The sequence below is a fragment of the Cenococcum geophilum genome (assembly GCF_001692895.1).
Source record: "Cenococcum geophilum 1.58 unplaced genomic scaffold K441scaffold_134, whole genome shotgun sequence".
Classification (NCBI taxonomy): Eukaryota; Fungi; Ascomycota; class Dothideomycetes; order Gloniales; family Gloniaceae; genus Cenococcum; species Cenococcum geophilum.
The window spans coordinates 47,911-73,859 of record NW_027137692.1 but is presented as its reverse complement, the minus strand read 5'-3'; the positions used below and the strand labels follow the sequence as shown (position 1 = coordinate 73,859).

Here is a 25,949-nt window from a genome sequence, read left to right as displayed (position 1 = left end):
TATCTTCACAATCATCGCCAACGAAACATGTAGCATCATCCCCACTCTCCACTTTTCCTCTTCCTCCCGAGCAGGTACGTTTGCTTACGAAGTTTTGAACTAACATGGTAGTTTTGCTGACTGACACAGCATTGGCGCGAAGAGACGTCAATTAATCCCTCTACCACCATTCCGCCTGTTTTCGGCGAGCTTGATCTGTCACATCCCATACAGAGTCCCTGCGTCTCACAGCAAGCTCACGAGCTCTATGGTAGCCACTTTGTAACGGCGCTATTGCACGTTACCTGCCAAATTCTGCCATATTCTGCCGACCTGCGATTGGCCCGCCTAAAGCTAGCGCCTTGGCGGCTCACCCTACATATTTGTTTACATCGGTCCTGGCGACCCCTTTTCCTTCTCTTTAGCTTAGTATCTTCGTAATACAGCATTCTACAAGCTTCGGTTCAGAGGCATTTGTACGAGCCGTAACACTGATCGTCGTTCACCAGTAGCTGCTGTAAATAAGCATCGTCAGTCGATAAAATCCGACGTGCCCTTTGACTCTAGAGTTCGGAAGTCGTAAGAAATGAAACATGGGGTGAATTCAAACCGGGGAACGCCTCCCCACAGGGACAGTAGAGGCATTTCTGATGATCCACCTCTGGCTGTTTTGAAGGTATGTATTATAGATGACAACTAAATATCAATCCCAATTTCCACATGCCATGCATTTAATCCAAAATAACAAACAACTACTGTATCTGGTAGTACCAAGCGACCCAAGAGTAATGAATCGCGAAATCGAAAATTAAAGCGCCCCTATTCTGCTTTCAACCAGTAAGCGCTGGAGATTTATTGTAGGGTGTTCGATGATTTCCTCCATAGTCACGCTAATCCCCTCAAGATTATAGAACTCGACGAATCGAGCAGCTATGATAACTTCCTCCCAGGTATCAAAAAATAGCGTGTCATTTGTATCCTTGTATTTGGCTGAAATTCCATCTCTACTGTCCATTGCGAAGCTCCATGCACGGTTGACAATCAACTTTGTAGACGCCAAGTTCGTGAGCTGGCTAGTATGAGATGATGACGTCGGTTCGCCATTATTGCACTCAACAGAAAATGGTATGCATGTGCTGAGTCCAATCGAAGACGATAGGGACGAAACGCGTCTGTAGGGATCCAACACGATCTCAAGGACCGTAAGACGTAACATCTCAAGTATGCCTTCAGCAAAATTTTGAGTAATAAATTCGTCATTCCAAGTCAGAGAGACTTCTATTTCCGAGCCCCTAGGATTCGAAACCATAAAAATATCCGAGGCATACGCGGGCGTATTTACAGGTCCAACAGTACAAGTCGCATTTCCAAATGAAAGAGACTCCACGACCTCATCTAGATTCTGGTGTTGTATAATGGAACTGAATCGAGTAGCACGAGGCCAATTGGTGCACTTTTCGACAATCTCTCCCAGGCTTAGCGACTCGAAAGGAATAGATGATAGGTATTCTTCCTGAACTTGTTTTAGAAGATCCAAAACAGTTGTGGAACCGATTTCAACCCGTACGGGGATACAATTGACACAGTCTCCGACAATGCTGTCAATGTCCTGGAGCGGGAGGTTTCTGCCTGATACCACATGACCAAAAACAACGTCTTTCCGTCCCGAGAGCCCAGCTAAAATAAGTGCCCAAGCTGTCTTGAAAACGGATGCAAGCGTTACGCCGTAGGTGTTCAATGATACTAAAGGGATTGCTCGTGAAATAAAACGAATCGAGTCGTTTCCCAAGGGTGGTTCGGATCGTGAAAGAAACTGAGTCATTGAGGATCCCTCGAGACGACCAGTCCAAAATGCTTCAGCCTCAGCTGTCTGTGCTCTTCTCATCGCACTAACGAAGTGTACAAAACTTAGACCTTTTGACAGCTCTTCGCCCATGTATGCAGCCTTGAGGTCTTTGCAGATGGTCGGTAGGCAAACACCATCATACTGGGCATGCGACATTCGGAATATCAGGCATGAGCCTTCTGTCCCGTAGTCCACATACATAAATCGGACCATCAATTGCCCCAATTTCACGTCTTGTGCCTTATCCTTATCAATAAGCTCGCAGATAACCTCTTCATCTCGACTACAACGCTTGTATTGATCAAACTCAACCCGTGGCGAACGCAGAACGACTTGAAAAACCCTTCGGTGGTGTACAATGAAAACCGTGCGGAGGATCTGGTGATGCTCAACAAGCCGGCGGCAAGCACGTTCCAGGTCTGATTTATCCACGGTAGAATCGAATTTGAACGTGAAATAATTGGTGGAGCCACGGGATTTCAGAAGACCAGTAGTTACGGCAAATATTTGGTGGCTAGTTGCTTCAAATATTTCCTCCACCTCGGCATTACTGACAAATGCCTGAGCACAAGCTGCATTGTTCAAAGATTGTTTGAGTTGGTTATCGATCGAGGTAAAAGCTGACAGGCTGGCTTGCTGCGCCTTCAGGTTGTTGTTGCACTGCTCGTTGTCACCGGCCAGGAGCGCCAGTTCCCATAGTCTTGGCTTGAGAAGAACGTCCGCCACATTGAGGAACACCTTATTTCCACGAGCAGCTGCCACAAGACGCATAGCCTTAATTGAGTCCCCTCCGAGACGGAAGAAGCTGTCATCAGCTCCAATCGAGCTCGGCTCCAGATGCAACACGTCAGCCCAAAGCTGCTGCAGCGTCACCTCTATCTCTGTTGATGGTGGTCGCTTTGTTCGCTCGCCTACCAAGCACGCCACCAACTGTTCCGCGGTTAGCCGGCTACCTAGCTGTCGCAGCTTTTGTCGATCGGTCTTGCCAGAGCTCGTCAGAGGCAGATGCTGAAGGGGAATGTACGCGGCCGGAACCATGTACGACGGTAATTGTGCAGCCAAAGCGATTTCCAGCTCCAGTAACTTCTCATGGATCGTGCCTATCGTAGATAAAGCCAGATCCGTATCAGCGATGTCGTACGGCTTGTCTCTAACGCAGACAAATCCCGCCAGGATCGGATCTCCCTCACAGGAGGCTGGCTGGATCATTTCCACAGTAACCTGCCAGTCGCTGGGCGCCAGGCTCTTCAGGTAGTGCTCAACCTCGCCCAGCTCGAGCCGCTGACCGTGCAGCTTGACCTGCGTATCCTTCCGGCCGATGAAGTTCAGTGTGCCGTCCGAGTTGTACCGCACCAGGTCCCCTGTCTTATAGAACCGTCTTCGCCGACCCGGTCTAAAGTGCTCCGCCCATGATGGATCCTCGATAAAGGCCGCCGCGGTCTTCTTTTGGTCATTCAGGTATCCGCGGGCCAGGATGGGCCCCTCGATCAGCAGCTCACCTACGCAACCAATAGGGCTCAGCTTGTTAGAGTCATTGACTTCTGCGACCCAGGGAATACCGCCCACGCGACGTCCGAGATTCGCTGGATCGGCGCCTTCTAATCTGCAGTGCATGACGTCCAGATTGCACACTCAGCCGGACCGTAGCTATTGATCAGGGTAACTTGATTTGCCCACGTTTTCCATTTCCGTTGTAGCATGCTCTCCGCCAAGGACCAGGACCTTTTAACCTTGGCACGTAGGTGGTTGGTAGGTTCCAGCCGACGGGTCGGCGTGAGAATAACAATTGGCGTTCATGTTTTGATAGCTCTTGCTAAGTTGTTTAACCTATCTCTCCGATGGAACACACACACAACCCCATGCATAAGTGTGGTAAAGATCTCGCCCATGCTCACATCATAAGTATATGATGGAATGCATTACTCGGGCTCTCGGGGTGATACAAAGAGCGGCTGCATGTGCTTTGAACTAGTGCAGAAAGCGCCATGATTCATAACAATGCCTTTCGGCTTTCCAGTGCTTCCAGAAGTGAAAACAATGAAAGCTGTATTGTCTTTCGCGACATTACGTAGAGCACCTTTGACAGTGGGAAGATGCTTAACCGATGCCCAGCTGACACAAATTGTATGGGGGGACTAGTGTGCCAAATTTCTCGTGACAAGATGACCCGGTAAGCAAGACACTCGCGGAAAGCTCGCAGATCATGTCCTGGTTACGGCTCATAGGATGAGATGGATTTAGTGAAACGTACGCCCCACCAGCCTTCAGCACGGCCAGCATTGCCACGATCGCCCAGGCCGACTTCTCGAAGCACAGCGGCACGAACATCTCTGGCCCGACGCCGAGGCCCACAAGGTGGTGTGCCAACCGAGTCGACAGCTCGTCGAGTTCCCGGTAGCTGAAGCTGGCATCCCACCCGCAGACGGCCGACGCGTCCGGGCGGGCGAGAACTTGTTGCGCGACAAGTTCATGCACGCACGCGTCTACAGCCTCAGGACACTTGCGGTTCCATTTCAACACTTGACTCCAGTTTCGATCGCTGAATAGGTCTAGCTTGCTTAAGGGCCTATCTCCATCTAAAACACTTTGGAAGGCTTTAGCAAATGCACTAGCTAAGTTAACCGCTTGCCAATCCGTTAAGCTTGACGACCAATAGCTTAGAGAGATGCTCACGTCTCTGTCAGACGCTACACCAGTGACCACAATATCATACTGTCATCTATTATCAGCATAACTTACAGGAAAACCAGAAGGCTCGGAAATATAATTTTTCTAAACGTACCTCTGTCGGATCATACCCGCTTACCCCCTGGAATAAGAGAGTAGTTTGCCGCTCAGCGTTATCGGAAGGCATTCGCTGGATAGACATGGCTGTGTTAAATAGTGGCCTACCCGATAAGTTCAGTCCGCGTTGGATTTGCGCTAACGAGCAATGTTGATGCTCTAGCCCAGCGAGATAGTCTGCCTGCACTTGCTCGATAAGCTGTTTTAGTTGAGATGTCGCCCTCATATCCATACAGCACACCAGCATATTGATGAATGGCCCTATAGCATCCTCGATTCCATCAACTGCGACGTCTCGCCCAGATGTAAGGTAGCCAAAGCAGACTTGATCCGAGCCAGTATAGCATCGCAGGATCAATGCCCACACTGTCTTAAGGACAGTGGAAACTGTAACCCCAGTGCTATTACAGAATGCCCGCACCCGTCCTGGCATCACATTCAGGTCGATATCCATGGATTTTAGTTGCCTCGCTTCCATAGTCCCTTCAGATAAGAGAGGGAAGACGCACGGCTTGACACCAGCGAGATACTCTTTCCAGAATTCCATGGCGATAGCATGCGGCCGATCTTGAACGTACTTGATATAGTCACTGTACAGCATCCCTAGACTATTAGGAAGTGCTCCCTCATACGCGAGGTTGAGGTCGCGGAGCAGCACCTGCCTTGATGTCGCATCAATGATGGTGTGACTGATCTCTAACTTGCAGAACACCTTGCCGGATATCGTCTGGCACACTGTAAGCTGGTGAGGCGGCCGAGCCTCACTGTAGTCCATCGGCTCCTGCTCTCCAAGCGCCGCCAGCGCCTCGGTATCGGCACCTGCACACACCTTTCGTACAGTCCTAGTTGCAACACGCCTAAGGACAATCTGATCGAAGAGGCCTTCCTTAGACACGCTGTCTATGAACACGGTCCTTAGTATCGCGTGCCGATCCACCACCTTCTGCCACGCCAGGAGGAGCTTCTCCACCTCGACTGGCGCCCTCGGCTGTGACGAGATGACCTCAAATGTAAATGCTACTTGGTATACCCCAGGCGTCCTCGTCTGACCGAGAAGAAGACCCTGTTGCATTGGTGAGCACGGGTAGATATCCTCAACGTCGTCAAAGCTCGCAACCCCGACCACCTTTAGCAGCTCGTTCTTCACCTTATCTAGACCAGGGTACGTCAGTAAGAGCAGCGGGAAGTCGCTTAGTGTACGCTCAACATCCATGCGCGATAAGCGCTCAGCGGCTTCCTGGAGCGACTGTTCCCAGGCTCGCATCCAGCGACCGACGTCAGGCTGACGTTGCATGTTCCGGTTGTAGACGATGCGGAAATACGCAACCCCTTGCACTACCACCACAGATATCTCGAACAAGGCAAGACGTTGCACACCCTGGCCCACATCTGGCACTGCCACCTCGGTCGCTTGTGGCTCCAGCCGTAGTAGGCCGTCCTCTCGCTCAAGCTGCTGATAACGACCAAGGTAGTTGAACAATATCTCCATCGGAAAGTGGCTCCCGAAGGCCTTGGTACCTTCAACGTTTAGGAATCTGGAGGTGAAGTAAGACCATCCGTTACCTGGAAGCCTCCTACGGGTATCCTTAGTGCGTCTTACCATGTCCACCACATCTGCACCATCCAACACTGGCACGTGCAAGGGGGCCATCGTCGTGAACCAACCAACTGTCCCTGATAGATCCACTTCCTGGCCCCACGGCTCGCGCCCGTGCCCCTCGCTGAATACTGTCGGCATCGCCCGGTCAACAAACGTCTGCCGGAAGGCGTGCAACAGGGTCGCGATAAAGACTTCCACCGGCTCAGTTCCAAGGGCCTTGTGACAGCTCCCAAGAAGCGTCGACGTCATGTCCGCGTCGACGATAAAGCTTTCGCTCACCACATCGCCATAATCATTAGCTTGATTGGTCATACCCCAGTAGGCGTAGTCGGCTGGCGCTACATCAAAGGGGAGCACCTTGCTAGGTATTAGATGCTGCTGGGCATGTTCCGCCTGCAATTTACACCAAGCTTGGAATGGGAAGGGTCTCTTAGCCGACAGTGCCCCAGACTCCAACATCTCCTCAATTTCCTGCAGGATCACCCGCCAGGACACCAGATCGATTACTAGATGGTGGGCGACTAAGAAAAGCAGCTGACCATCGCCAGCCACATTAAACATGTCGGCCGCAAACACGGGTCCGTTCTCGAAGTCCAAGCTGGCTTGGCTAGCCGCCACCGTCGCCGTCACCTCACCTTGCCCGGTCACCTCATGTACGCCAAAGCGATACGACTCCGCCGCATCTTTGGTGATAAGCTGACCCCATCTACCATCCTCTGTTCGCCGAAATCGTGCCCGGAGCATCGAATGTTGCCGGACCAGCGTCTCGATGGCCCGAGCCAAATCTTGCGCCTGTACCTCCCGCGTAAGGCGTAGGAAGAAGCTCTGGTTAAAGTGGTAGTTAAACCGGTTCGCGTTCTGTCCCTCCATCTCAAAGTACATCTGCTGAATAGGCGACAGGTCAAAGACTGTGTCAACCTCGTCCCCCTGTAACATTGACGACGGGTTACTAGTCGTGGCTACTAACGCTAGCTGCGAGATGGTCTGGCTCTGCAGGATGTCCTGGACCTTGACGGCGATACCCTTCGCGCGGGCTCGCGATGCGACCTGCATTGCAGTGATTGAGTCTCCTCCAAGACTTAAGAAGGACCGGTTGAGCGAGATGCGCTCCTCTGGCAGATTGAGCACTTGAGCTAAAACGTCTTGGAGTTGCCGGTCCATCGTCGTCATCGGCCCCATCGTCTCCTCAACCTCTACATCGACAATTTGGCTGTACATCTCCTCGTCCATCTCTTGCGCCCATTGCCCTACCCTTGCTCGATCCAACTTGCCTGATGTGGTCAGCGGAATGGCCTCCACTACTATCCATAGCGTCGGCGCCATATAGGTTGGTATTTGGCTTGAAAGATGCTTGCGTATGCGCGTTATCTGCATCCGTATAATCTCCTTCTGACTCTTGTCCACAAGTTGTAAGTTCCTATTACCGATCATCCCTGGTGTCGATTTCGAATCAGATCTAGATGTAAACGCAGATTCTTGGAATGCTATAATCGCTACCAGGCGACCCTGGCAATACCCTTTCATTGGCATTATGACCATAGTGTTAGAAACCTGATCATTAGACGTCAAGTGGTGCTCAACCTCGCCTAGCTCGAGCCGCTGACCGTGCAGCTTGACCTGCGTGTCCTTCCGACCGATAAAGTTCAGTGTGCCGTCTGAGTTGTACCGCACTAGGTCCCCTGTCTTATAGAACCGTCTTCGCCGACCCGGCCTGAAGTGCTCCGCCCACGCTGGATCCTCGATGAAGGCCGCCGCGGTCTTCTCTGAGTCATTCAGGTATCCACGGGCCAGGATAGGCCCTTCGATCAGCAGCTCGCCCACACAACCGATAGGCACTAGCCGCTCGTGGTTCGTCGCGTCCACCACCCACGACACCGATCCCACGCCCCGTCCGATATTAGCCGGAGAGGTGTCCCGTTTGAGTCCCCGGAGACAGGTGGACCAGATTGTGCATTCCGCTGGTCCATATATATTGATCAAGTATACGCTACCAGCCCATCTTGTGACAACCTCTCGCGTGACAGCTTCACCACCAACGGAGAGAGTGTTCAGGTTTGGCACATCCGCCGGGCGAAGCAGATTCGCCACGGATGACGTGAAGTAGGCCCAGTTGACGTTCATTCGGTTGATCACACCAGCAAGATCGTTCATCCTGTCCTCCTCAGACGGTACACAAACACAGCCACCATGTATGAGCGTACTGAAAATCTCCCCTAGGCTGACATCGAAGGTATACGCTGCAAACTGCAAGACTCGTGAGTCGACTCCAAGACGCATGTCTGCCCCATGGTCCCGCGCACTTGTGCAGAAAGCTGCATGCTCTAGTACAATGCCTTTAGGTTTTCCTGTACTTCCAGAGGTGAAAACCACGAATGCGGGTTGGTACGACTCCACTTTACCAGGAAGTGCAATTAATCTCTTAGGCAAGGACGAAGAGGCAATAGGTACGATTGTGTTAACAATCCCTTCAAATAGAACAGCATTGCTTGGTGAAGAGATGACAAGATCAGCATCAAGGCTAGCGATTATAGCTTGTAATCGACCGATCGGGTATTGTGGATTTAGAGGAACACATGCTCCACCAGCCTTCAGCACGGCTAGCATTGCCACGATCATCCAGGCCGACTTCTCGAAGCACAGCGGCACGAACGTCTCTGGTCCGACACCGAGGCCCATAAGGTGGTGTGCTAACCGCGTCGACAGGTCGTCGAGTTCCCGGTAGCTGAAGCTGGCATCCCACCCGCAGACGGCCGACGCGTCCGGGCGGGCGAGTACTTGTTGCGCGACAAGCTCATGCACGCACGCGTCTACAGCCTCAGGGCACTCGCGGTTCCATTTCAACACTTGACTCCAGTTGCGATCGCTGAATAGGTCCAGCTTGCTTAAGGGCCAATCTCCATCTAAAACACTTTGGAAGGCTTTGGCAAATGCACTAGCCAAGTTGACCGCTTGCCAATCCGTCAAGCTTGACGACCAATAGCTTAGAGAGATGCTCACGTCTTTGTTAGACGTCATACCAGTGACTACAATATCATACTATCATCTATTGTCAGCATAACTTACAGAAAAGCTAGAAGGCTCGGAAATAGAAATTTTCTAAACATACCTCTGTCGGATCATGCCCGCCTACCCCCTGGAATAAGAGAGTAGTTTGCCGCTCAGCGTTATCGGAAGGCATTCGCTGGATAGACATGGCTGTGTTGAATAGTGGCCTGCCTGATAAATTCAGTCCGTGTTGGATTTGCGCTAACGAGCAATGTTGATGCTCTAGCCCAGCAAGATAGTCTACCTGCACTTGCTCGATAAGCTGTTTCATTTGAGATGTCGCCCTCATATCCATACAGCACACCAGCATATTGATGAATGGCCCTATAGCATCCTCGATTCCATCGACTGCGACGTCTCGTCCAGATGTAAGGTAGCCAAAACAGACTTGGTCCGAGCCAGTATAGCATCGCAGGATCAATGCCCACACTGTCTTAAGGACAGTAGAAACTGTAACCCCAGTGCTATCGCAGAATGCTCGCAGCCGTCCTGGCATTACATTCAGGTCGATATCCATAGATTTTAGTTGCCTCGCTTCCATGGTCCCTTCAGATGAAAGAGGGAAGACGCACGGCTTGACACCAGCGAGATACTCTTTCCAGAATTCCATGGCGATAGCATGTGGCCGATCTTGAACATACTTAATGTAGTCGCTGTACAGCATCCCTAGACTACTAGGAAGTGCGCCCTCATACGCGAGGTTGAGGTCGCGGAGCAGCACCTGCCTTGATGTTGCATCAATAATGGCGTGACTGATCTCTAACTTGCAGAACACCTTGCCGGATGTCATCTGGCATACTGTAAGCTGGTGAGGCGGCCGAGCCTCACTGTAGTCCATCGGCTCCTGCTCTCCAAGCGCCGCCAGCGCCTCGGTATCGGCACCTGCACACACTTTTCGTACAGTCCTAGTTGCAACACGCCTAAGGACGAGCTGATCGAAGAGGCCTTCCTTGGATACGCTGTCTACGAACACGGTCCTTAGTATCGCGTGCCGATCTACAACCTTCTGCCACGCCAGGAGGAGCTTCTCCACCTCGACTGGCGCCCTCGGCTGTGACGAGATGACCTTAAATGTAAATGCTACTTTATATACCCCAGGCGTCCTTATCTGATTGAGAAGAAGACCCTGTTGCATTGGTGAGCACGGGTAGATGTCCTCGACGTCGTCAAAGCTCGCAACCCCGACCACCCTTAGCAGCTCGTTCTTCACCTTATCTAGACCAGGGTAAGTCAGTGAGAGCAGCGGGAAGTCGCTTAGTGTACGCTCAACACTCATGCGCGATAAGCGCTCAGCGGCTTCCTGGAGCGACTGTTCCCAGGCTCGCATCCAGCGACCGACGTCAGGCTGACGTTGCATGTTCCGGTTGTAGACGATGCGGAAATACGCAACCCCTTGCACTACCACCACGGATATCTCGAACAAGGCAAGACGTTGCACACCCTGGCCTACGTCTGGCACTGCCACCTCGGCCACTTGTGGCTCCAGCCGTAGTAGGCCGTCCTCTCGCTCAAGCTGCTGATAACGACCAAGGTAGTTAAACAATATCTCCATTGGAAAGTGGCTGCCGAAGGCCTTGGCACCTTCAATGTTTAGGAATCGGGAGGTGAAGTAGGGCCATCCGTTACCTGGAAGCCTCCTACGGGTGTCCTTAGTGCGTCGTACCATGTCCACCACATCTGCACCATCCAACACTGGCACGTGCAAGGGGGCCATCGTCGTGAACCAGCCAATTGTCCCTGATAGATCCACTTCTTGGTCCCACGGCTCACGCCCGTGCCCCTCACTGAATACCGTCGGCATCGCCCGGTCAATGAACGTCTGCCGGAAGGCGTGCAACAGGGTCGCGACAAAGACTTCCACCGGCTCAGTTCCAAGGGCCTTGTGACAGCTCCCAAGAAGCGTCGACGTCATGTCCGCGTCAGTAGTAAAGCTTTCGCTTACCATATCGCCATAAACATTAGCTTGATTGGCCATACCCCAGTAGGCGTAGTCGGCTGGCGCTATATCAAAGGGGAGCACCTTGCTAGGTATTAGATGCTGCTGGGCATGTTCCGCCTGCAATTTACACCAAGCTTGGAATGGGAAGGATCTCTTAACCGACAGTGCCCCAGACTCCAACATCTCCTCAATTTCCTGCAGGATCACTCGCCAGGACACCAGATCGATTACTAGATGGTGGGCGACTAAGAAAAGCAGCTGACCATCGTCAGCTACATTGAACATGTCGGCCGCAAACACGGGTCCGTTCTCGAAGTCCAAGCTGGCTTGGCTAGCCGCTATTATCGCCGTCACCTCGCCTTGCCCCGTCACCTCGTGTACGCTGAGGCGATACGACTCCGCCGCATCTTTGGTGATAAGCTGACCCCATCTGCCATCCTCTGCTCGCCGAAATCGTGCCCGGAGCATCGAATGTTGCCGGACCAGCGTCTCGATGGCCCGAGCTAGATCTTGTGCCAGTACCTCTCGCGTAAGGCGTAGGAAGAAGCTCTGATTGAAGTGGTAGTTGGACCGGTTCGCGTTCTGTCCCTCCATCTCAAAGTACATCTGCTGAATAGGCGACAGGTCAAAGACTGTGTCAACCTCGTCCCCCTGCAACATTGATGACGGGTTACTAGTCGTAGCTACTAACGCTAGCTGCGAGATGGTCTGGCTCTGCAGGATGTCCTGGACCTTGACGGCGATACCCTTCGCACGGGCTCGCGACACGACCTGCATTGCAGTGATTGAGTCTCCTCCAAGACTCAAGAAGGACCGGTTAAGCGAGATGCGCTCCTCTGGCAGATTGAGCACTTGAGCTAAAACGTCTTGGAGTTGCCGGTCCATCGTCGTCATCGGCCTCATCGTCTCCTCAATCTCTACATCGACAATTTGGCTGTACATCTCCTCGTCCATCTCCTGCACCCATTTCCCTACCCTTACTCGATCCAACTTGCCTGACGTGGTTAGCGGAATGGCCTCCACTACTATCCATAGCGTCGGCACCATATAGGTTGGTATTTGACTTGAAAGGTGCTTGCGTATGCGCGTTATTTGCATTGCTACAATCTCCTTCTGACTCTTGTCGACAAGCTGTAAGTTCCTGTTACCGATCGTCCCTAGCGCCGATTTTGAACCAGATCTAGATGTAAACGTGGATTCTTGGAATGCTATGACCGCTACTAGGCGACCCTGGCAATACCCTTTCATTGGCATTATAACCATGGCGTTAGAAACCTGATTATTAGACGTTAGGTAGTGCTCAACCTCGCCCGGCTCAAGCCGCTGACCGTGCAGCTTGACCTGCGTGTCCTTCCGGCCGATGAAGTTCAGTGTGCCGTCCGAGTTATACCGCACTAGGTCCCCTGTCTTATAGAACCGTCTTCGCCGACCCGGTCCAAAGTGCTCCGCCCATGGTGGATCCTCGATAAAGGCCGCCGCGGTCTTCTCTTGGTTATTCAGGTATTCGCGGGCCAGGATAGGGCCCTCGATTAGCAGCTCGCCCACGCAACCAATAGGGCTCAGCTTGTTAGAGTCATTGACTTCTGCGACCCAGGGAATACCGCCCACGCGACGTCCGAGATTCGCTGGATCGGCGCCAACTTCTAATCCTGCAGTGCATGACGTCCAGATTGCACACTCAGCCGGACCGTAGCTATTGATCAGGGTAACTTGATTTGCCCACGTTTTCACATTATCCGTTGTAGCATGCTCTCCGCCAAGGACCAGGACCTTTAACCTTGGCACGCTAGGTGGTTGTAGGATTCCAGCGACGGTCGGCGTGAGGAATAACCAATTGGCGTTCATGTTATTGATAGCTCTTGCTAAGTTGTTTAACCTATCCTCCTCCGATGGAACACACACACAACCCCCATGCATAAGTGTGGTAAAGATCTCGCCCATGCTCACATCATAAGTATATGATGCGAACTGCATTACTCGGGACTCTCGGGTGATACAAAGAGCGGCTGCATGTGCTTTGGAACTAGTGCAGAAAGCGCCATGATTCATAACAATGCCTTTCGGCTTTCCAGTGCTTCCAGAAGTGAACACAATGAAAGCTGTATTATCTTTCGCGACATTACGTAGAGCACCTTTGACAGTGGGAAGATGCTTAACCGATGCCCAGCTGACACAAATTGTATGGGGGACTAGTGTGCCAAATTTCTCGTGACAAGATGACCCGGTAAGCAAGACACTCGCGGAAAGCTCGCAGATCATGTCCTGGTTACGGCTCATAGGATGAGATGGATTTAGTGAAACGTACGCCCCACCAGCCTTCAGCACGGCCAGCATTGCCACGACCGCCCAGGCCGACTTTTCGAAGCACAGCGGCACGAACGTCTCTGGCCCAACGCCGAGGCCCACAAGGTGGTGTGCCAACCGCGTCGACAGCTCGTCGAGTTCGCGGTAGCTAAAGCTAGCATCCCACCCGCAGACGGCCGACGCGTCCGGGCGGGCGAGTACTTGTTGTGCGACAAGCTCATGCACGCACGCGTCTACAGCCTCAGGGCACTCGCGGTTCCATGCCCAGATGTCTCTCTGGTCTGTCTGGCTGAGTGTCCTCACGTCTCCAACCCGAACTTCACTGCTCTCGCTCAGCAACTGCTTCAGCACGTGTTCGAATTGCCCCGTAACTCTTCCGATCTGGTGTTCGTCTGCCATTTTACAGTCGAAGCTCGCCATGGTCTGGATTCCATCTGTAGTAATCGTACACTCCATTACCAACGGATATGTCTTGTCGTTCGCAAGTTCATTGGAATATAGTTTGGCGGTCCCAATACCACGGATATCCTTTCTCCAAATTGTTGGGTGTATGACTAGCAGGTTCTGGAATTCGCAAGCTGACTGAGTCTCGGCACTCAGTGCTTTGATATTTTGGAGGCCGTATTGCTCAAAAGGAATCATGGTGGTGGACTGTTTTTGTATTGCCTCTAAATATGTGCCTATCCTTTGACCAGGGTCGATATTTACACGGATAGGCATGGTTGCGATCGTTGGCCCGATGATATCCTCAATGCCAGACACCGGCGCATTTCGTCCAGCCATAGTCACGCCAATGACAACGGTGTTGCTCTGTTCGTACTTGCTCATCAATAGTGCCCATGCTGCGCGTATTATCGTTGGAGTAGTGATGTTCATATTTGTGGTCTTCGAGACAGGAATCATGCGCGAGTAAAACCTGTCCACCATTATATGATACCTCGCATCTGGAACTGCCGGGAATGTTGATGGTTGCGATCCGGACAGTTGTGACTGCCAGAATTCTCTCGCTGCATCGCCATTTGTGTTGACCACATACTCTATAAAGCGGTTGAACTTAGTGGGACTCGGTAGCGCTGCGCCTTCATACACTTGAACAAGGTTTTTCGCGATCAATGATAGAGACCACCCGTCGTATATGGCGTGATGCATCGTCCATACTAGGCAGCGTCGGGCACTGCTAGCATCCTCAACTATGGCGCATCGGTTTAGTGGCTCTCCAAAGCCCATAGTCAGTTGCTTATCGCTTTCCAGGTATGCATCCAGGTCCGAGCTGACCGCCCAGCTCGAATGCTCCTTGACAACCACTTGAAGCATCGTCCGACAAGATTTTGACTGTATTATTCTTGTGCGTAAGATGGGTGAGGACTCCATAACGGTCTCCCACGCGGCACGGAAGCGGTCTATGTCCAGCACCGATTCCAGTTCGATCAGATGTCTAGCCACATATGCACCAGCCATCCTGAGAGATAGGGTCATTAGAGCTTCCTGAAGAGGTGTGCATGAGTAGGAATCTTCAATGCTATCCCTCTGTACGTTACATAAGATAGCGGTCTCGTCAAGAATGGTGTCGGCGACTCCATGCTCACTTAAGAGTTTGAACGGCATGAGATGAATGTTCGCTGGTTTCTCAATTTGGGCTGTGAGCAATGATAAGTCCGACATTGTCGGAGTAGCAAACACGTCTGCAACAGTGAACTGGAGTCCGCGTGCTCGCGCTGCAGCTACCAACATTACTGCTTGGATGGAGTCTCCACCAAGTTGGAAAAAGTTGTCATTGACCCCTATTGCGTCGACGTCTATCTCCAGGATATCTGCCCAGAGTCTCTGAATCTCGAACTCCACCTCTGTTGATGGTGTTTCTTTCTCAGCCGCGGTGCCTCTCAAGCCCGCCATGAGCCTCCTTGCAATCATAGGTACTGTTATATACCTGAAATTGTGCAATGTTTTGGCAATGCTCCTCGCTAGGGCTATGAGACAGCCTGTTACATGGAGAACCCCGGCGAACCACAACTGTAGTACCGTGTCTATCTTCCGTGCCCACCCAATTATTAATCGAATGGGTGCATTTGCCGTCCCTTTCTTCAAAATTCCGTTAATACCTCTCTCGCGTTGTGTCGTTGCCAGTATAAATCTTCGATTCATGGTTTTAATTAATTTGTAAAACCATAAGCAGTTCAGAACATTTAACGCCGCAATAGCAAGAGAACCGGATAATGTTAACCAGAGGGGAACGTAACCTGTGCGGTTAGCAAATTTCATCAGACCTACCTGGTATTCATCATACGAATTTCCGTCGTACAGGCGCGCGATACCAGAGTCGAAGTGGGGCGGCGAGTAATTGTTACAATAGGCGGTCCATAGATCTTGGTAAAGAGCCAGAGATTGATAGTTCCCACATATTATACGGGACCAAAAGAAGATGGAAAGCAATGCAAGGCCATTGCAGAGTTGTAAATTGGACCCCGTCATATCCAACACATCACAAAACCAGTGAATGTGAAGGAATGGAACAGAAAGGTGGTAAAGAATAAACCATGGCGTATAGAAGTGGAAAAATGGTTGCTGTACCCATTATGTGTCAGCCTTGAAGACACCCGACAGAGTTTAGGTGATATCTTACACATACATAGAACACAATTAAAAGAACTAACGCGCACACAGAATGTAGCAACATGCCTGCACTGAAGAATCTAGTGTTCTGCATCATAGTGGCCAATTCCCATAGATAATATCCCATAGAATACCCACTGATCATGCCCACATTCTTGCTGTACCCCCACAGCCTCTCACGGACACCTGTCATGTTGGCTAGTTCCTTGTCATTGACAACTACCCAGAGGGCCATAACTCCGATGAAGGTTGACTGGAGGAGTGACACGACACGAATATCCCATTGCGTCTTTGTATTTGAGTGGATGGAAGCACGCTGGCTGGGAAAGAAGTAGCTAGAAATTCGTGGCAAAAGAGCCCAATTCATAAGGCAACAAGCAGCAAACATAAAGCTGATCTCCTGGATGTGCCATAAAGGGTCAAAAAGAGATGTATAGGTTGCGGCTCGTGTTCCTGCCACCACATGATGTAGAGCAAATTTGGACAGAAAAGAGAGCACCATCCTGGAGGAGGGAATGGTAGCTCGAAGATGCGTTGATGTCGAAGAGAGATGATTGGTCAAAGATGTGTCGATGTTGATGAGAGATGGTAACACGAAGATGCGTCGATGTCGAAGGGAACTCTAAAACCTTCACCTGAATCCGCTACCTAACCTCTCCTCGCTAAGCTTAGCTTATGCCCGCGCGGGAGATTTTGCCGTCGGAGATCCAGCATCACTTTAGGCAAAGCCCTCGGTTAGTGATAGGCCTCGGGTGATTAAATCCTAGGTACTATATTTTCTGCAGCCGCACCCTGTAACCTAGGTTGCACCTGAAGGTGTCCGTGAGGCTGACCTAGGAACCTAGTTCTATGTCGAAAATGCTTAAGGACGTCGTAGAAGTAGATTGCACGACTTCGGTTAGAATCGTAGCGATTGTCACACTCTAACTAATAACTCAGGGAGTGCACTGGCTGTCGCCTACACCATTACCCAAGTTTGGTTGTTTTGGGCCGACAGAGCTTCCACTTGTATCGAGATCTTGCAAGGTAGCTTTAGTAGTCTAGTCTCCTCCTGTCGAAATTTCTTAGCGCGAAATGGGACGTAGGATCTTTTTAAGAGATGGTACGTCGTCGTCTGCTTCGTTATCGCAGTTAGTGGAGTTGTTGCGGCCTTTGATTCCCCATAACAAATTATACAAGCTCATATTTCTGGAAGTCTCTCCTGATCGTACTTTGAGCTCTAGCTTCAGAGTTATCCCCTTAGTGCAGAGCCGCTGTAATTGTAGACTTGGACTGGTCGTTGCTTCTGAATATTCGATCTTCTTTGTTGTCGTGTAAGTAGAATTGCTATTAAGCAGGCAAGCCAAACCGGAAAGCCTTAGCTTGCTGGCTTGAGACTTTTCGCACCTGAAGCTGGCTTGCTTGGCTTGCTTAAAGGCTTGTTTAATTTTATAGAAGTTTTGGAGTAATATATAAAATTAAGCCTCCGAGCCACAGATTTGGCCAAAAAGCTCCTCCGCAGCCCCGATTTATAGTTATTGTAATATAAGATAGCATAGAGATAACATAATAAGGAAGTTTGCGTGGCCGAGGGCGTCTATCGTAAGGCTTGGCATGGTGGTGAGAAAGGCTTCGGTAGGAAGGTTTTGGCAGGAAGATCTTACTATTAACTCTAAGGGTTAGCTACTAGTTATACTAATCCTAGTGAACTTATTACCTTATCTACTAGATCTTTTAAAGCCTATTCTTAAACAGCTGCGATGTCACGGCACTGACCTGACACGTTGTTATGACTCAGTGTTGTCATGACACGAGCACAGACCTGACCCCTGAGCGACGTGTATATATATCGCCTCACCTCCTACATAGATCCTCACACGACATCGTTTGTCAATGATATACAGTCACCTCGTACCTCGTACCTTGACAGTCGGCACGTACTGTGACATGCGATTACACTATAAGGCAGCAATGATATTAGGGCGAGGCTTCGAGCGACGCGGCTCTAGTAGATCACCAACTTTACTAAACGCCCGTTCGCAGTCGTCGCTTGTAGCCGGTATAGTTAATATATTAAGAGCCATCTGTCCGAGTTTCGGCTTAGTCGCCCGCTCCTGCCACCAGTAGAGTATGGGGTCGTTCGCCAGTGGGTGATTGTCTGGTTGTTACGGCTCGTACAATTGCCTCTGAACCGAAGCTTGTAGAATGCTGTATTACGAAGATACTAAGCTAAAGAGAAGGAAAAGGGGTCGCCAGGACCGATGTAAACAAATATGTAGGGTGAGCCGCCAAGGCGCTAGCTTTAGGCGGGCCAATCGCAGGTCGGCAGAATATGGCAGAATTTGGCAGGTAACGTGCGGTAGCGCCGTTACACTGGTAGCGGCAGAGTCTTCTAAGCTTCGTATTCGTCGACGCGTCGATAGAGCTTTGAGCCACGCGGCTGGTGTGGTTACCTAAATAGTCCTGTTTGCTCCATTTGCATACTTAGAAATATCTAAAATCGTTAACTAGAACACCAAAAATCTATCACGAACTTCAGATCTCTACCAAAATTTTAGATATACATTTCCTATTAAGCGGGCAAGCAAGTCTGCGTGTGGGAGGGCGGTACTAGATCGACGGTATCTTAGCACCACCCAGAGTAGACTAGCACAGTAAGCTCAACCTCCTTCGAGTAATGAGTTTAAATGTAATAGCGAGGATTTGAGTACTACCCGGCGATCTTTCACTGTACCGAGGCCCGCGGTTATTTAAAAACCGTTCATGAATAAATTGCGATTTATGAATAGACCAGTCGAACCATAAACGACCCCTTAATTCGGAATAGATTCCTACCGGGGTGCAGAGTTAGGTCCAGAATACTGACTAGGGCAGTGGAAGACCTCACTCTTCATACTCTATGCAAAGCTTACTAGCACGCTTCTTTAGATCTTTTATAGTTGTAAGAGCAAGACCTGATTTTCGAGCAGCTTGTTTATAGTAGATATATTCCAAAGGAATAAGGAATGCAACCTAGCTTTCAGTACCATGCTTGCCCATTGCATTTGCATTGATTTAATATTGTCGGTATCACCCAAGTGCACTTGATTGGCCTATTAACTATTGAATTGATTCTTGTCTAATAGGTATCGAAAGCAGAGGATCGTAAGGATCGCAGTGCCTAAGTAGGGGGCTGATGAGTCACCATAAGGGTGACTAATCAGAGATACGTGACTACGTAACCAGTCCATATATTCCTGTCCATATATTCCGACAAATATTTCAAATTACATTGTAGGTGCGTAAGGAGCTTCGCTTACATGTTTAATCGGTATAAAAATTGGTCGGATTTCAAAACCGCCCGCCCTTCGTAAAACTTTCGGTTCCGTAAGCTGCGGCCGCTTATAAGACCAATTATAGTAGAATTTCAAGACGCAGATCAAACAAAAGATTGTTTCAAACGAAATTACTTAGGGGTCGTTCGGTTGCAAGTTTAGATTAGAATGAGGGCTTTAGAATAGTTGATCTGGAGCTTCAATCTGATTCTGGGGTGACCGTTCGGTTGAATTCCAGTTCAACTTGACTTCAGCCACAAATTTTTGATGTTCCTCTGACCGCCCAAAAAACACGCTAAAAGTTACTAAAAAGTTGGCAACTTTACCGCATATAGAATCTGAACTGAGGTCTTGGCGTCAGTTCAAATAAGGAGCTTCGAGCTCCTNATTTGAATCTGAAGGCTTCAGATTGCACATGTCCGTGCAACCCGTAGAGCCACAGACGCGTGTCAAATCGGGAAGGAACGCGTTCATTCTGCCGGACTTTCAGTTCAGATTCAATCTGATGCTTTTGCAACCGAACGACCCCTTATTTGAACTCCAGATTGATCTGAAGGCTTCAGATTGCACACGTCCGTGCGACCCGTAGAGCCACAGACGCGTGTCAAATCGGGAAGGAACGCGTTCTTTCTGCCGGACTTTCAGTTCAGATTCAAAAGCGTTAGGTTGCAACCGAACGACCCCTAAGGAGCTTGAGGCTCCTTTTCAAACTGACGCCAAGACCTTCAGTTCAGATTCTATATACGGTAAAGTGCGCCTAGTTTTAGCGTTTTTTTTTAGGCGGTCAGAGGAACATCAAAAATTTGTGGCTGAGGTCAAGTTGAACCGCACAGTCGCCTCAGAATCAGATTGGAGCTCCAGATCAACTCTATTCTAAACTGAATCTGAGGCCTCCAGATTGCAACCGAACGACCCCTTAGGCTATCCCTTGCAACGTCAGGGTCCTTAGAGTAGGTGGTCCGTGCGGGAACACCGTTTTCAAATCAACGCGTGTATCTATATAGAATTCAATCATCAATTACACCACCACCATGCCTTCNAATCGTGCTNGAATTAATATAGACCTTGTTCAGAAGACTCAATGCGACGTCCCTCCAAATAAGACTGCGAAAATAGCTCNTCCTAAGCCCTCCGTTGCCCAAATTCGAACCTCTCCAATTGGGACCACCATATTTCTGAGCACGGGTACCGAATTCAGCTAATCCAATTGGTTAGTTCTTATCGATAACCTAAGGACCCATTTTGACGTTGCAAGGGATAGCTAGACTTCTTACTAATTCTCAGCTCCACGTAACCCAACAAAATCCTCTACGCAGCGTCTGAGAGATTATGGGCGCGTGCTTGCTGTAAGCCAGGCCACTTTTTCAACATATGTTATTTTTAAGCAGCCATAATAAGGCCAATTTAGCAGCTATAGCTACAGTTGTTAATGCGTTTGAATTATAACTTCTTCTTCTTATATATTCTAATTAATTTAATTAGCTAGCCTACGTATTAGGGGTCGATATATACCCTTAAAGTTCAAAAATGTATTTTTTGAAACCAGGCCAACCTAACCAGCTGTATCGGAACCTCAATCGCATTTTACCACCACAACTTATTTTTCCCTAAGATTGGGTGAGCTACTTCTTATTATAGCTAAGAAGTAGCTCACCCAATCTTAGGGAAAAATAAGTTATAGTGGGGAAGTTCTATCTTAAAAGCACGAGGAAACTATGAGGTGTAAGGGTGCAAAACGCGCCCATTTTCTCTCAGACCCTCGGAGAGGAATTGCCTCGCACGTGCTCTGATTGGCTAGATCGCTTGCGCACGGCACCTTCCTTGGCAGAATTTTATGACAGAATTGCATAATATTCATAAAGTGAGAGGTAATTCCTCAACGAGGGTCTGGGGCACCTAAGATAAGGATCGTAGAGAGTGCCTAAGCTCCCGGTCACATGACCACACCGGCTTTATGACCACTTTTTTATACCCCTCCGGGCCGGACAAGTTATCACATTAATTAACAATAGCAACTAAGATTAGGATAAAAGTTATAGGAAATATAAAGTAGACTATATAGGCCAATTTCCAAGTGATAGCTTTTAAGTTGTATAACGACTAGGCCTATTAATTGTCTGTTACGGCTCGTACAAATGCCTCTGAACCGAAGCTTGTAGAATGCTGTATTACGAAGATACTAAGCTAAGGAGCAGAGAAGGTCGAGGAAAGGACACGTCTATATACAGGCGCCAAGTCTCTAAGCGAGCCCCTGACTAGGGTCTATAACGGTGCCGTGACATTGTCCGTCCCCAAGAGTTGACTTGATTTGACCTTACTTTGTCCTCATTAACCACAACTATCCTTCCTGACTCTTAATTTGTTGTAATATGAGGTTATGAGGCTAAAACTCTGTGTATTACTTATTTTCTATATAGGTGGTTGAAGAGATTTCAAGGAACTTCGACCGACGGTCGAAGTTGTCTGATTGGTCAGATTCCTGCCAAGAGATTTCTCCCACAAGTCTCATCACGTGATATCGTTGCGGGCTTGTTTTCCAACATAATTCCTAGACTTTGCCCCCCTAAGCCTCGGTTTAGGCCTAGGTGCCTGTACAACGACCTTTTTCTGTGCCTTTGTGTCGAACTGAGACGGATTTGCTTACTATTTTTCAGCTGCTTACTCTCGTATATCTCACCACTCAGCTACTTACCCTTGTATGTCTTACCACCTGCACCATGTATATATAGTCCCTTTTCCTTCATAGATTAATATACACACGAGTCCGTTCAACACTTTGTATCTGCCTTCTCCTTTTGTAGAGTCGTCTGTAGAGCTCTTTTTTTGGCTGCTACCTTGGCCTTTTCGTCTGCAATTGTCGACCTGAATCGGATTTTGCCACCTTGACTCGGTCACCGACCCCTTGACTCGGTCACCGACTCAGTCAACCACGTGTATATATAGCTTCATTTTCTTCATAGATCAATCTTCACACGAGTTTTCCTTTCCTGACATCTGCGCACGGACCTTCGATTGACAGCAATGCTCTTACGCTCTTCCTTTGCAATCTGGCGCTGTACAGCCCTCTCTACCTTTCTCTTATCCTTAGCCTCTCGATTAGCAACCTGCTGGGCTTTTTTAGCCTTCTTATCTCGCCTTTCTTGGTCTTCTAGAGCATCTTTTTCTGCCTGCACTACCTAGGCAACCTTAATCCGACTTGGACTATAGAATTGAGCCCTAGTATCATCTTCCCCACATAGATTGAGCCTTTTAGCTCTTTTCCTCTTTTTCCCCTCCAATACTAGGGTCGGCGCATTGGCTGAGAGTGCTTTTTTATCCCGGCTTCCCTCAACCACACTATTCTCGCTGCTCAGTACTAATTATGGCAGAATATACTGGCTGACGAGCTTGGCTTCGGAACACCTGACGCTGGCCGCTTTCCAGTATCTGGAATGCCTTGGTGGTTGGGCAGCACACCACGCATGGAGGCATAAAGCCGCCCTTTTCAACCGGCGGGACGCAGGGGCTCACGCTGTTTCTGGATACCATGGTGTGGAAACGCCCTAGAGAAGCGCGATGAACGAACCGTCTTCAGGAATCCGGAGGGCATATTAGAGGAAGATGGAGCCATCTGGAAAATCGTATTAAGTAAAGTATGGAGCGGCTGGAATAGGGAAGGATGCGTGGGGGGTTCCCTCATATCGCGATTTACTGCACTTTCTTCACCATCGTCACACCGTGATTGCAAGTCTCGTTGAGAGATTTAGCTATCAAACCACCGATAACCGCTCACCGCTGACGTTTGACCTTGGTAAAAGTCGCAGGTCCCACTTCGTCTCCGGGTCCATCCATGCATTCTATGTGATAGTGCTAGGGGTGCAGTTGGTGCAGCCCTATCCCCTAGCACGGCAATTCGCGTCCAACGGTTATCGGTAAGAATTAGCCAATTAAATCAGCTGAATTAAATACTCGTGCTTAGGAATACGAAGTTAGTAATGTTCGCTGAAGTCCATATAAAATTGCTATATAAGCTGAATTTTTGGGGTTAAGTCGCGCGATATGAGGTAGGCTGAACAATGTCGACATTAATTCTAGCATGTTAAAAGGTATAGTGGTGGTGTAATTAATAATTGAATTCTATATAGATACACGCGTTATTTTAAAACTGGTGTTCGCGCACAGACCTGCTCGATATAGTTCTGACCTATTTGTACCGCATGCGGGTTTCTTGATTTATGGTGTTGATCTGCGTCGCCGTCGCAGTCGCAACGTTGCGCCTCAGGCCAACCATTTGTCGCTCAATAATGTATTAGGGGCTCTCCGAGATTTCCCTCCCTTCCCCCAAACGCACCCTAGTAGCAGCAGTAATAGCAACAGCAAGTAATTCTGGATTTTTACGTATGCGAAACTCCCAAATTTGTTCCTGACCTTCACCCACTATCCGCCCCACGGACTATTCGCTTACGCTCATAGTCCTACGCAGCTCAACGGAACGTGTACCCAAGATCAAGCCTCACCTATTTCCTCATACAATTGAATCACCACAACCATGCCTACAGAATCCGAAATTATTGAGATACGCGTGCAAGATGCACTTCGTGAGTTATCACGCATGGAAACACCCAATATTCGATTAGCAGCCCGCCTACACAACGCGCCGTTTAAACGTGTCTACAACCGCGTTAACGGCATTAAGAGCAAGATGCAGAGGCCTGGCAGTAATAAGATGCTTAATCAACACCAGGAGGCTATGCTCCTATCCTATATCGATCGAATAGACCGCCTTGGAGTTGGCGCGCTGTTCCACCAAGTCCACAATTGCGCGCAGCGTATCCTTAAGCTCCATGCGCCTGATGGTACCGAACCACCTACTCTTGGACGCGACTGGACTAAGAGATTCCTCAAACGAAACCCAACAGTGTATAAGGTCAAGCAGAAGCCTATAGAGATTGATCGAGCTGCTGCGAACGATCCTGCCGCGATACAGGAATGGTATACTTTGTATAGGAATACGAAGGAGCAATGGGGTATTCTACCATGCGACGAATACAACTTTGACGAGTCTGGATTTCGTATTGGAATTGGTGGCAGCCAGTGGATAATTACGCGTGTATCAGACACCAAGAGAATTGTTGAACGGACGATCAGGAATGAGAACTCTGTTTATTAAAGAGGGCTCTAGAAGCTCTCTTATATACATCAGGTAGGTCCAAATACAATGACGACGACGTCGTCATGTAGTAGGTCATAGTTAAGAGAAACAGGTAATGAGACGTTCGATGAGACATACGAGCTCAAGATACGAGACAACTGAGACATAGTTCGTATAGACGATCTAGGTCGTCAGACAGTATTACGATGGTAGTAAGGAACTTCGATTCAGGTCGACAAGAATGCACTCAGCCAGCGAGACAAATCGCGATTTCGCGTCGGTGTTAGAGGCTACATCTGGTGATGGAGTTGTACTTGCTCCAGCAGTTATTATTAAGGGCCAACAAATCATGCATCAACACCTTAATGATACAAGTATACCTGGCAACTATATGCTAGGCGCTCAAACTAAAGGCTATTCAAATGACGACCTCGCGTTTGATTGGATTCAGCACTTTGATAGGCAGAGCGCTGCTCGACAGATGGGTGCGCATCGGCTGCTATTACTAGATGGCAATGGTTCACACCTCACAAAGGAATTTGCAGAATATTGTGAGGAGAAGAACATCCATCTATTAGCTATTCCGCTCCATACAAGCCACTTTCTGCAACCGCTCGATGTTGTTCTCTTCCAGCCGTTCAGGCACTACCATAGACAGGCTGTTGAGATGGCTGTGCGAACAGGCTGCACAAACTTCAACACTGTTGAATTCCTCCACGCTCTGCACCTAATTCGTATAGCTACATTTAAATCCTCATCTATCCTATCAGGATGGGCAAAGACTGGCCTTATTCCATACAATCCTGAGGTTGTATTAACCAGATTGCGACGTCAAACAGCTGTGGTGCGTCTATCTACGCCACCAGAGTTATAGCTCCATAACCTCAATTCAACACTTATACCTCGTAATCATATCTGGTAATAGGCGAACTGGAAATTCCAGCTTGCTTAAGCGGCCAATCTACCTTGGGAATACGGGCAGAACCACAGCTTAGGCAACAGCAGATTTCACCAAAGTTACGCACGTCTGGATGATGGCAACTGTTACGGCACTGGCAGAAAACGGCAGATTGCGGCAGAACTTGGCAGATAGTTGTAATCACGTGACCAGAAGATTGTATAAGACTTCAAGCAGTGCTGCTTGTCCCTTCCTTTCTTTTCCTTTTCTTTAGCTTTGGATCCTCGTTTATAGACAATCCAATCATACAGGCTTGCATGCATCCTTCTTGCTGTGCTCATGCCTCGATTAACTAAGTCGCTAACAGCAACGGGAGGAAGCAGGGAATGTCATAGACACTGATATAGTCTTTTATGACTATTATGACTGGAGTATAAATGAAGAATGTAAGCCGATAGCTAGAGATATGACTACAGCATAAAGTGGAAAAATGCTGGTTAAGGCTAGTGGAAATGATAAC

The 25,949-nt window shown here is 49.2% G+C and overlaps 5 protein-coding genes across 5 annotated transcripts; 3 read left to right on the top strand and 2 right to left on the bottom strand.

Moving 5' to 3' along the window:
• Positions 1 to 587: 587 nt before the first annotated feature.
• Positions 588 to 3,536, bottom strand: nps9 (nonribosomal peptide synthetase). Its single transcript, XM_067642148.1, has one exon. It carries the CDS (start codon positions 3,437 to 3,439, stop codon positions 788 to 790), a length of 2,652 nt encoding a protein of 883 aa, XP_067496064.1. The 5' UTR covers positions 3,440 to 3,536; the 3' UTR covers positions 588 to 787.
• Positions 3,537 to 3,922: 386 nt separating this feature from the next.
• Positions 3,923 to 16,342, bottom strand: nps12 (nonribosomal peptide synthetase; the record flags this gene model as incomplete). Its single annotated transcript, XM_067653370.1, has 5 exons — positions 3,923 to 4,537; positions 4,608 to 9,245; positions 9,316 to 15,507; positions 15,766 to 16,059; positions 16,124 to 16,342. The coding sequence occupies 5 exons, from the start codon at positions 16,340 to 16,342 to the stop codon at positions 3,923 to 3,925; spliced, it is 11,958 nt and encodes a 3,985-aa protein (XP_067496063.1).
• Positions 16,343 to 21,978: 5,636 nt separating this feature from the next.
• On the top strand, positions 21,979 to 22,693 carry K441DRAFT_672210 (uncharacterized protein). The gene has a single exon (XM_067650527.1). The coding sequence runs from the start codon at positions 22,422 to 22,424 to the stop codon at positions 22,578 to 22,580; it is 159 nt and encodes a 52-aa protein (XP_067496062.1). The 5' UTR covers positions 21,979 to 22,421; the 3' UTR covers positions 22,581 to 22,693.
• Positions 22,694 to 23,867: 1,174 nt separating this feature from the next.
• K441DRAFT_672209 (uncharacterized protein) lies at positions 23,868 to 24,569 on the top strand. Its single transcript, XM_067650526.1, has one exon. It carries the CDS (start codon positions 23,929 to 23,931, stop codon positions 24,547 to 24,549), a length of 621 nt encoding a protein of 206 aa, XP_067496061.1. The 5' UTR covers positions 23,868 to 23,928; the 3' UTR covers positions 24,550 to 24,569.
• A 522-nt stretch (positions 24,570 to 25,091) lies between these two features.
• Positions 25,092 to 25,740, top strand: K441DRAFT_672208 (uncharacterized protein). Its single transcript, XM_067650525.1, has one exon. It carries the CDS (start codon positions 25,199 to 25,201, stop codon positions 25,403 to 25,405), a length of 207 nt encoding a protein of 68 aa, XP_067496060.1. The 5' UTR covers positions 25,092 to 25,198; the 3' UTR covers positions 25,406 to 25,740.
• The last annotated feature ends 209 nt before the right edge of the window (positions 25,741 to 25,949 follow it).